At 27.0% G+C, this 12,764-nt stretch overlaps 2 protein-coding genes across 3 annotated transcripts; one reads left to right on the plus strand and one right to left on the minus strand.

Annotated features, from left to right (window-relative positions):
* Positions 1-65: 65 nt before the first annotated feature.
* Positions 66-6,818, minus strand: LOC132944956 (O-phosphoseryl-tRNA(Sec) selenium transferase). 2 transcript variants are annotated; one of them, XM_061014528.1, is made up of 9 exons: positions 6,486-6,818; positions 6,246-6,402; positions 5,284-5,557; positions 5,012-5,170; positions 4,668-4,932; positions 4,479-4,600; positions 4,224-4,409; positions 4,013-4,168; positions 66-3,940 (listed from the first exon to the last, which is right to left on the minus strand). In XM_061014528.1, the coding sequence occupies exons 2-9, from the start codon at positions 6,357-6,359 to the stop codon at positions 3,633-3,635; spliced, it is 1,584 nt and encodes a 527-aa protein (XP_060870511.1). In that variant the 5' UTR covers positions 6,360-6,402; positions 6,486-6,818; the 3' UTR covers positions 66-3,632. The 2 variants fall into 2 exon arrangements, with proteins under 2 accessions (XP_060870511.1, XP_060870510.1); XM_061014527.1 differs by having other exon boundaries at positions 68-3,940; positions 6,545-6,817.
* A 2,162-nt stretch (positions 6,819-8,980) lies between these two features.
* LOC132944145 (grpE protein homolog 1, mitochondrial) lies at positions 8,981-12,046 on the plus strand. Its single transcript, XM_061013339.1, has 6 exons — positions 8,981-9,442; positions 10,773-10,932; positions 11,021-11,134; positions 11,218-11,337; positions 11,429-11,512; positions 11,574-12,046. Exons 1-6 carry the CDS (start codon positions 9,369-9,371, stop codon positions 11,688-11,690), a joined length of 669 nt encoding a protein of 222 aa, XP_060869322.1. The 5' UTR covers positions 8,981-9,368; the 3' UTR covers positions 11,691-12,046.
* Positions 12,047-12,764: the final 718 nt, after the last annotated feature.

Here is a 12,764-nt window from a genome sequence, read left to right on the forward strand (position 1 = left end):
AACTAATACTTAATGTGGACAAAATGTATGTAATATTAATATAGGTAAATAACATATACATAAATATTGTGATACTACAAATTTTAAATTATTGCACATTGCACAGTGTTGTAAAAAAAATTGTACAAGCAAAAGAATATATTTACACCATTTTTTTAACATAGTTTTTACTTTTTGTTAATAACAATTATTTGGCTAAGTTGATGCAAATTAAACGGTAAATAAACTCGAAATGCTTTATTTTAAATATATATTCAAACTAAGTGATTGTCCAATAAAAATAGTAATATTTATTTAATAGTTTATACAGTATAAATTAATAAAAATAGTGGAACAGGATATTGAAAAAAAAAATTATAATAAATAAATTTAAAAACGTTTTAGATGCATTAACTTGAGCCAATAATGTATAGTGACTAAAATTTTAAATCTAAATGATTTCAATAATATCACATAGACATGATAGAAAACTATATATAAAAAGAAAATGCTTATAACTTAAAAATGTATGGAAGAAATATTTAGTTAAATTAAATTAGTTCAGCCTCCATTAGTTTCAATGTTATTCCATCCCCTTTTAATAAAATATACTTTTAATAATTCAATAAAAGTGTTTGAATTATCCTTGAACCATTTTTTGTATTTTACATTTTTGTTTAGAGTTTTGCGAGTACATAGAGTTGACTAGACAGAAATCAAAGAACAAATTATAGAATAATAAATGCTCTTATGATTTGATTTTTATTCAAAAACCGTGAAAAAAAAGGAACCTAAATTTCAGTTCAAAATTATTTCATTAAAAACTATGAGAAATTGGAAACAATGAATAAATATTAGCTCATAAATAAATTGTACAACTTTTTATTGGCTACAAATGACACACCCTCACTATGTATGTGCTCATACCAGTTCTTAGGGCCGTATTCATAGTCGATACTTAAGAATAAGTATTGCTTAAGCTTAAGTTATGACTCAAAAGAGATTCATAAATGAAACTTTGGCTTAATAAAAGAAAAAGTATTAGTTAAATCAAGGTTGGTTGAGACCTACCTTAAGCATTACTTTTAGTTATTATCATAATTTTTTTTTAAAATTATCAAAATTAGATTAAGCAAAATGTCTCATTCTTAAACATTGGCTATAAATACGGCCCATAGGGTATTATAATAATATAATCAATTCTATAAATGTAATAAACTGGTCAAACAATTAAAAATAAATAAATAATAGGTAATTAAATAATTTAAAAATAAAACAAACTAGGGAAAACTTAAAAGGGAATGTCCGATCTAAATAAAATACTAATAAATAATTTAAAAAAGATACCTTATTATGGTAAATAAGATTTTCAAATAGTTCTGATTTAGGAATGTTATAATTACAGTATTTATCATAGATTTTCACAACTTATTTTACTTAAGAGCATGTGATACTCGCATGTGTTGTCTCCGCCTTACAAGTGCGTAACATAGCACATTTTATACTCAGCAGAACAGGTATAGCTCCGTTAGAGTGAATTGAAAAATTGGAGTGAATTGAAAAATTAAGAGTGAATTGACCTCTTATGATATCTAAATTTAAGTTTATTATCTAGGCAACTTCTTGTGCTTTTTATTATATTTTAATTTTAAAGCGAGGTATGAGTATTTTCAAATTATAAACTGTTTGTACAGCTTAAAATACTCATAACTCGCTTTAAAATTAAAATATAATAAAAAGCCCAAGAGGTTGCCTAGAATATAATATTACCTTTAGATTTTATAAGAGGCCAATTTACTCTAGTTTTTAAACTAACACGTTCTGCTGAGCGTAAAATTTGCTATGTTATGCGGTCGTAAGACGGAGACAATATATAAAGGTATCACGTCCTATAACGTTATAAAATATTTATAACAAACATGTCATATCAAATGTCTGATTATTAATATATGACACTTATTCAACAATATCCTTTAAAACCAGAGTATTTAGATCTTTTTTAAATCACAGATAGCATTAGGTTTTTAATTATTCAAAATAAAAATAAAATAAACATTAGATAAGGTTTGATGGGCAAATAATCCAATCAATAACTGAGAAATAAAAAAATCTTTAGTTAGGTATTTACTATGAGTTATTATTTTCCGACACAACTAATTTAGAAATAAAAATACATAAGTATTAGTATATTATTATTCTAGGTGTTTTACTCCTTCCATTATAGCATTTTACAATGTAGTTAATACTTAATATTACTAATCTATTTTGTACCTCAATATTTAACAAATTATATTAAATCTAAGTAAATTAATAATAGATATTGTACAACCTTAATTATATCAATAAGTACTCGCTAAACTCAAAATGTTGGCTGAAATATTAAAACATTATCAGAAATAAAGCATCAGACTAGAATATGTAAAACTATTAATATTGAGCAATGTGATTAACAAAAATTTAAAAAAAGGAACTTGCCTAAAATTGTTCTTATTATACTAAAAAACTTAAAAGCACCTTTAATTTATATTAAATTTTAATGTTTAATTTTTTTTGTACAACACATTGTCATTAACTTATAAATGGACTATAAATCTTGTTCTTCAAAATACTCGAGTAGTGTATTTTAACTCTTAAGGGATTTCTGGATTGAATTCTAAAGTACAATTATTAATTAAATTAAGCTTCAAAGCATTATTTCTCTGAATTGTGTTTTTTGCACTTATTTTAATAACCACCGTACTTCAATATAATTTAAAATTTAATTAAAATATAAAAAGGCAATTCAAATTTTAAAAATACAAAAATCTATTTCAGACGCATATTTTGAATTTACTATGCCGTAAGTGATACATGAGTAAAATAACAAAATTTAGTTAAGACAACAACTATCTATCTATTCAACTTTAGCATACCTTAAGGTTTTTTATGTGAATGAAAATAATTGATCTTAAAAATAAAAATACCTCTCAATTAAATCTTATACAAAATACAATTTGAGAAAAAAATGTACTTAAGTATAACATGTATCAATATTTTATATTAATCCAATGTGTATTTAACTCATACCAAACAACCATTGATTATCTATGATGATAATAAATATTCAATGATATTATATTATAAGGTATTTTTAAATAATACATTTTTATTGAATAGTTATGTGTAAAAATTACTAAAAATCATCCAGATTTATAAGAAATTATAATACTCATTTCAGGGAAAACAATTTCTCCTTACTCATACAAATTATGAGGAACATACATTTTTTTTACTTTAGTATACTATGACTAGACTTCTTATATTTTTAAAAATATTAACTTAATTAAATTTAAAACTTAAGCTTTCCTTTTCATTTAACTTACATGAATAGAATTATTGAGTCATTCAGTAGTCTATAGGCATCTGAATATAATATGATAAAATATATTCTATAAATCCTAACACGTCATGGTGAAAGGCATCATCTAATAGTTTTATAACCTGAACCGTATAAAATAACCAACTACTAAGAGTTAAGGATTCAATATTGAATATTTTAAAATATAACTCCAGAGATCCCTTTTCTGCTCTACAAGCAAAAATTGACTAAAATAGAACATTAACATACATATTATTATGTAGTTTAAATGATGTCTAGAATGTAAACATAACTATTAATGTTTACGTAAGTTATCAACACTAGATGTGCGTGAAGTTGATGTACTGCCATCTCCAGTAGAGTAAACTCCATTTACTGTACTTCGATAGCTAGATGCAACTGTTGCTGTCCGTCGCATTGATGTAGTATCATTACCTTCAGATGATGATGGAGTTTCCAGATTGGATGGCGGCGATTTTCTTAACCTAGCAATAACTTTATCCAATTTTTGGATAAACAAATCGACATCAGACTTTTTAACACCTATTGAGGCACCAGCTGTAATGTAAGGACATGGGTAGTTGGATTTGTGTGCTCCCCAACCTTAAAATACAAACAAATAATATAATTTAGGTTATATAATATTAACTTATAAATATATTAAGATTAACAAACCATCAAATTTATATCCACAGACGTCTTTGACTTCAACAGATGATATAACTCTGCAACCTGTAACATGGCGCATATACATCATGGAGCTTAGCTGACTTAGTTTTTTTGTATCAGTTTCAGCCACATTTGGAACACTTAATGATGTCAATGTCATAGCTAAAACAAGTATTTTGTTAAACAATTGTAACTCACTGTTAAGATATTGCATTACCTATAGATATAGGATTATTTTGTATATCCAATAAACGTTCACCATATTTAGCTGCAATCTTTCCGAGTTCTTTTCGTAAATGTTGGTGTACTTCTTTACGCTGTGTTATCAATTCTTTATAACCATTAGTACCCAATGACAGTAATGTTATGAAGATATCCATAACAGGACTACAAGATGCTCTTCCTAATTATTATGGAAAATTAAATGTGTTATATGTTATAAATAAATTTAATTATAATGTTAATAATATACCTGGATAATTTCTAGTAATTTTATCTAAAATAGTTTTATCAAACCCAGCAATAATAGCACCTCCAACAGGAACTAAAAAGTTTTTATCAGTACTTTGAACAAAAACATCAATCCTCCCTTTTCTAAACAAATATATATGATAAATAATAAACAAAAAACAATATATAAAATCAATGTAATACTATTCACCTTGAAGCATCTTGGATTGAGTGCATCAGTCTGGTAGATTGTAAACCATATGCATTATTAACTAAATGTGGTACATTGTATTTTTGACAAAGACAAGCAACTTTTTCAAGTGAATCTGATACTCTTGGGGCAAAACAACTAGTTGTGCTAAGGACACACACTATGTTATCTGATCCGAGTGTCGATAATTGTGCTTCAATTGCTGGTACATCTGTATGCAACTCATCACCGCATTGTATAGGATCTATGATTATTGGTTGAAGACCTGAGTAGATTTATTAAAAATAAATAATTATAATTTCTAAATTTCTAAAATGTTTATGTACTACTAGATTTTGACTTACCAGCTGTAATGATGCACTTGAAACACGATTTTTGATCTATTCTGGACCATAGTACAAACTTAGCCCCAGGTCTATCTTGTTTTAAAGTTAACATGCATAACATCAAACTCATTCCAGTAGCCATCGGAACCATAAAACAACCAGTTGCACTTGCTACTCCTAAATAAAAATTAAATGTTTTAAATATAAATAAGACTATCTTTATGCTTGTGTGTAGAAACATAATATATTAAATACATTCTGCTATGGAAGTATAAAATAATTTTCTTTACCCATAAAACGGATAGACTCTAAGAGCATAGCGTTGACTAATTTTATCATTAAACTAGATCCTGTGGCATTAGGTTGAACTTCAGCAATATTTTCAGACCTGCCAATGCCATGAGTCATAAGAAAATGTCGTTTTGCAACTAAATTGCATGCTATACGTCCTTCTCGTTCACCAACACCAGCATGTTCTTTAAAGTTATTACTGTCCATGAGTGCTAAGTTTGATAGAAACATTTCAATTGTTGCATCGTCCCAACCATTATCTGGCCATTTTCTCTTTAAAAAATAATTTTGTTATTAATTTAATTTTAAATATATCACTAGAAAAATAAAAAAATACTAAAATAATATTAAATTATTGGTTACAATAAACTTAATACTTCCTAGGTAAATAGTTTAAAACAGAGTTCCAACAATCATTGTAAATGAAGAGTATATTTTAAATTATTTATGCATTTCTTTCCATTATAACAATAATTTTTAAAATATTGCACATTAAATTAATTTATAGCTTACATAATATAATATATATCAATATAAATAGGTAATAGAGGTGCTTTAAAGTGATAATGATAAGTGATTTGAATCCAATAAAAATTAATTAATTACTATAAACATAAGCATCTAAATTACAAGCTGTGAAATGAATTAACAAACAATTAATCTTGGTCCAATTTAAAAAAGTTTTATACATTTAATATCTAATCAGAAAAAAAAGATAAGCAAATCTCATTTAACTCATAGTAGGCGATTTTTAAGTTCTTATAGTTTATAATACCCAAATAGTTTTTTGTCAACGGTTATTTTAAATATATACTTTTTGTTTAATGAAAATTCTCTCAACCTTATTTTGTTGTAAGCTTTTAGGCATTGAAATGTATAAATAAATATATTAATGACACAGTATTGCTTACTTAGGTAAACATCTAACATTATATTATATTTTATAGTACTAATAACATACTTGTTCCATTAATGTTTTAGCCAAGTTCTCTCTTGTTCTCAAAGCACTAGCTGCTTGCTGGACATACGAAGAAGGTATAAGATTTTCAGCTAATGTAAAATTTTGACTATTCATTTTGGCTATAGGAGTTATTTGTATAATTCACATAATAAAGTACCTATAACATACATTGAGTTAAATATGATTATGTCTAATTACTATTTTCAGAATTAATTTTTTTTTTCTATTTAGAATACATACAAACACTAATAAATGAGTACCGAGGTTACAATATAATATGTTATTCCAAAAACAGTTACCTATCGAAATCTCGAATTGAACTTAAACCATATCCAAACTGTATTCATTCAAAGCACTTAGGACATGGTAATGTAATACATTAATAACAATTTTTAACAATCCGAGAACATGTATAAACGTATTAGAATGTTATATGGTCTAGTTAATCTAGTTGCTGATGTAAACCGACGTAGGTATATAGTTGAGTTGTAGGTACTAGGTGCACAAGAATTATTTATTAATTTATTATTATCAAACAAACACAAATCGATGATATCAAAAGATAAACTCGTTTTTCTCGCAATCGACAAACCAAAGCCAAAGCTTTTTAAAATCTACATCATGGTTTTTACCTTTTGGAAATGGGACAATATCTGTAGTTCACTAGTCCCATAAAACATTTGATCTAATAGTCTTTTGTTCCAAAAAAGATTGGATTATAGTTATACCATGGACCTAAAAAGTTCCGCCCTGCCGGCTGCCATCATATAACCATAATATAACTGAGAAAGGAAGAAGGAAAAAACATGAAGTAGTGAAGGAGTCCGCATAAGGAACTGTAATCTGTATACATTTTACTACCTTGTTTTTTTTCTCGCTCACTCTATATCGTACCCCCGGGCCCCGATTTCTCTCCCTAAGTGCTGTCCATTAGTTTATAGGTCTATGGACTATGGATTGTACATATTTTGTATTTTATACTACCTACTATGAAGATTAGATATTATTCTAGTCTCCATGCTACCTACAATATCCAGTCGATAATCAGAAAAAAAATCCCAAAATAAAAACCCCCAGTAAAAAATCCACAGGAAAAAAAATCCCCAAAGCAAATAGGTACTTATCCATACTATTTATATAAAGAGGAAAGATATTTTGTTTGTTTGTAGCGAATAAACTCAAAAACTAATGGACCGATTTCAAAAATTCTTTCATCAATAAAAAGCTACATTCTTTGTGAGTGTCATTGGCATAAAATTCTGGGAGGCTAACAAAACTATCTATTTATATCTAAACCCCAATAAGGGATATTTTTGGGGGCACTAAATCTTAGTAAGGTGGTCTAAGCCCCCTCCCCCTCTACATACATATTGGTATTACCTATTAAAATAAAAATCAATAAATGCAATTTATTACGTTAGCATTATTTATTTAATTTAATTATTATGATTATATCTAAATATCAACATACCATTAGTTATTACTTATTAGTATTAAATGAATATATATAATTACAAATTATTAGGATAGTATTAAACTATATATTTATATATTAAAGACTATAACAGGGGTCTCCAACATTTTTTTACGGCGGGCCGAAATTGAGATACACTTTGGCATCGCGGGCTAACATTTTTAGAGGAATAGATCGGTTAAGAAATTGCATGAAGAATCGATAAGATTTATTTATGAAAATGATTGTTTGTTTATATACTTTTTTTATTTTATAACGAGTTTTTATATTATAAGTAAAGTTCGGATTTGAAGGCAAAAGCCTTTTTTTTTAATAATAATAATAATGGAGAAATTATTTTTATATAAAATGCGTGTCATTTAATATGTAAGATGATGAACGTATTTTTTTTAAATATTATACTATTAAATAAAATGCATTTTCAGACTAGATTATTGGGGTCCTGACCCCTCCCGGTGACTCGTGTCTCGTACAGTCGTACATGTTGAATGTTGTGTTTTTACATGATTAAGAAAAACAAATTTTATCATACGATACGAGGGATTTGTAAAAACTTTTCGTCGTTTCAAATTAATTTTCAATTAATATCGTGATTTTTTTTTTTGTTATAAATTTACATTGTGATTTTGAGCAGTATTTACATTGACACAGAAAATCTCAAAATCCCCGTTTGGGTGGGGCTAAAAGGGTGAAAAATACTTTACTACCTATTCTCGTAACTACCAAATGTACAAAAAAATTGTTTATCCTAATCGGTCGAGCCGTTACGGGGAGGTTCGTACACTAACACCGTGACACGAGATTTTTATATATTAGATGATTGAAAACTCAAAAATTTTACATGGACTTATAAGCTACCTACGTGTTCTGAAAATGATCTGGGCCCTCCCCATAACAAATTCTTAAATACGCCACTGCCACTAACTACTAAGTGTACTTATCTATAATTCAGATTATTATACACAATATACTAGTTGATTAATCATGAAACCTATAAAGCTATAGTTGTCGTGCCAAACAGTGAGAAACTGAGAACGCCTCACCGAGAACTGAGAAGGTTCTGGGCTTCTGCCTTCTCTTATCACACGTTCGTTCGGTATTCTGTATATTATAATCCAAGATATATTTATAAATACACCTTGTTATATTCTTAATTCATGGTGGAAATTATTGATATTATCAGCCTATACCAGAACGATAAGCACTAATTATTGTCTACGGATGTCTGATGAAATAAAAAAAAATTAATATTGATGTCTGTGACGGATGTAGAATGTAGATAGATTGTCGCCGAAATGTCAGACCTCGACGTCGTGTAACCATTCTATCTGCAACTAGTTCTACAACTTACTTTCCTAATTTCCTATATAATTCCGGCGTCCGGCCACCGTAGTCCATGGTTGATGTTGTATTATTGTCATTATTGTTCTGTGATATTATTTATTCAATATTATCATAATATTATGCAATTAGTAATTATTCCCGATGATATCATATAAAAATATGAGTGTGTTATCTTTAGGTGTAACGCAAAAACCGCATGCTGATTGCTGAATGAATATAATATAGAAATTGATCATATATTCTGGAAATTTGTCTTTCTATCATTCGGTAGCTTACCACACTTACAAAACAACTTTTCAACCAAAATGACTTCAATTATAAACTATCCATTCCGGATCTGTAGGTCTGTCTTGACTACTTCATTGGCAACGGAAAGTAGGTGAGTTAAATTTTATCAGAATACAATATTTGTAGTAATTTGTATAGTTCATGTTACCTACATAATAGTTACATATAGTTTTAATTGGGGTAGTCTGTAATTATATAATTAATGAGATTTAAGGGTAACAATCATGTTACAGAATTCTAGTTGTTTAATTAACTATTAAATTATATGTAATGAAATAAAATTGTTTTAATACCTAATCTATATGACTGTATTGTTGGAAGTCAGGAAGTGGTCATTTTTAGGTTCAATGTTGTATTCACACAGAGTCTGATTTTGTTTTGTTTCTATTTTAAAAATAATTGTCCTGAATTTGTTGGGGGCAAATTTGAGTTGCTGTTTGGTTTTGGTTTTTTGTTCTGCATGAACCTGGCGTAAGAAGTATTAAGCCATGACTTTCACCAAAATATAAGAAATATGTTAAAAATTCATAATATTATACTTATTGATATAGGTATCATAGGTACTTCAGAGGGACTTATACAAGGGACGATGTAAGGGTCAGATTCCCCCCATATGTCTTTTTTAAAATTTTCTAAAATAGTGAGCTTTGTGTTAGGGAGTTATTACAAGTAAACATAAAAAAAATGGCTAAAATTGTTGTTCATTTTTATTTTGTCACATCTCGAAGGCATTTCATTACACTAATGACTAATTAGTATTCAGTAATCAACAATCATACATCAATTTCATAAATATAATTATTACAAGAATACATTTTGACCAACCGACGACGCCCGCATGTCCGGGCAGATAATAATACATTTTTCTACATAAGAACAAGTTTTAAGAAATAATAAAATAATGCACGGATGGGTTTACGCATTTATGCTATAATATATTATCAATTTTGTATCAATAAGGACAGTGGACATTCCTATCAAATACATTCCAATTGGCAATTAGTGCTGAAAAAACAATTGATAAATTGACAATTTAACAATTAAATTAAATTGTATACTATGCTTAATAAAGTGTTTGTATTTTTGAAATAAAATATATTAAATATATATGTTTTGTTATTTATTATTTTAATGTGCAGGTTCCTAGGTTTAACATTTTTTTCTGATCCCTTCCTCCAAATAAAAATGTAGTAAATGATTGGATATTTTTATTATTGTTCAACTAGAAATTATAAATAGGAAAATTAAACTGTCTGAATGGTATAAAAAAAATTGTAAACATATTGTAAAAGTATCTATTGTTTAGTATATCTTTTATTCAGATTAAATGTAACTATATAGAAAATAAATATATATTGGTCAACCACAATTATTTATAAGGATGCAAATTTCAAATGTAATTGAATGTTGTTACTTTTCAGGATAAATGGTATAATGGGCTACAACATTATTCATCGTAAAATGTCAGATGCTGCTGCTGATGAGTGTAAAGAACAATTAAAAGAAAGTAAAGATAAGATTGATATTGAAGCACTTGTAAAACAAAATGAAAATTTACATGAAGAAAATAAAAATTTAACTGTATGTTTCAAATATTATATATAGAATACAGATAGAAGATAATATTTATGATACTCTATGATACTTATCAATAATTTATTGTATATAGGAAAAGGTTAGGAGATATTTAGCCGAAACAGAAAACATACGCAAACGTACTGTTAAAGAAACTGCTGATGCTAAAATTTATGCAATTCAAGGATTTTGTAAAGATTTGCTAGATGTAAGAATAGCAATTTAGTTTAAACATTTAATTACTTATCATAGTTTATAACTTCATAAGTAATAACACAATACTTTCACTAGGTGGCCGACAGTTTAAGTAAAGCTACTGAATGTGTACCGAAAGAAGCAGTATGTGATAGTAATCCACATTTGAAACATTTATATGAAGGCTTGGTGACTACTGAATCACAATTACAAACAGTTAGTATTACAAACAATAAATAATATAAAATATATGTATTAAATATTAATTAACTGATAAATAAATATTACAAATTTTATCTATTTATAGATTTTCCAAAGACATGGGTTAATGTCTATAAATCCTTTAAATGAAAAATTTGATCCCAATTCTCATAAAGCTTTATTTGAACAGGTAACTTCTTGTATAGTTAAAATTATAAAAGAATTATAAATAATGTTATTTTCTTTTTTAGGTTGTTGAAGGCAAAGAAGGAGGTATAGTGGTTGTAGTTTCCCAAATTGGATATAAATTACATGAGCGTATCGTAAGAGCAGCTGCTGTTGGAATCAGCAAGGAACCAAATCAATAAAAATCTATTAAGTCTTTAATTTAAGTATCTGTTGTGAAAATAATCAAGAATATAAATGAATATACAGCCCATAGTTTAAGTAGATTTAAAAAAAAAATTATGTAGTTTATTTTTTTCACACAGTTATTTGAAATTAATTATACTTATTGTGATATAATATGCTACATACAAACCTTATTCCATGATCTGACAGGTATAATTGTATTGACTAAGGATTTAGTAGAGAAATAATTAAATAATTATAATATAATATGTTTAATGCGTATAAAAGGGTAATAACTAATAAAAGAATGAAGATACTTGTTTGTCATTACTTAATCAAAATAAAGACTAGTACATACAGTGTATTGTTCAAATTTAGATTTTGAAAGAAATTATGATAATTTTGTTTACGTTACGATTAAGGAATAATGAAGCACATTTACAAATAGACAATATTAAATTCTTTTAAAAGTTTTCTCTAAACTTCAAACTAAAAACAAATATTGAACATTTTAAAGAACTAAAGAAGTATGTGGACATATCAAATTCTAAGTGGAGCAAAAGTACTAATATACAACTGATTTTTTTTCTTGTCTGCCATCACATTTTAGGGTAACTAAACTGTATAACTACTTCAATTTTTAACGTAGGGGTTTACTTTTGGTAGCAGAATAGGAAAAACAGGAGATTTTGTGCAAAATCCAGCATCAAGATAATCGATCTTATTTTATTGGTGTTACTAAAAAAAGAATAAGATTAAATACTTGAACTTTTCACCAGATGTTAATATTAGCTTTTCCTTGACATTTATTAACCTATTTATAGACATTTCAATTTTTTTTTTTATAAATTTATACATTTTTTTTGCTTACATAAAGCGTTTGGCAATTAGGTTCCTAATAAGTCAATGTTATAGCTATTTAAAAATATTTAAGATACGTATTATGACTGATTTATAAAATGTTTAACTTTTATGGCTAAGGATTGAAAATTTAAAACAAGGCTCCATGTAAATAGGTTATACATAAATTACTTTATTCACAATAATATCATCAAATATACTTGGCAATATCATAGGCTGACTGACCGTTT

Source organism: Metopolophium dirhodum, chromosome 5 (assembly GCF_019925205.1).
Source record: "Metopolophium dirhodum isolate CAU chromosome 5, ASM1992520v1, whole genome shotgun sequence".
Classification (NCBI taxonomy): domain Eukaryota; kingdom Metazoa; phylum Arthropoda; class Insecta; order Hemiptera; family Aphididae; genus Metopolophium; species Metopolophium dirhodum.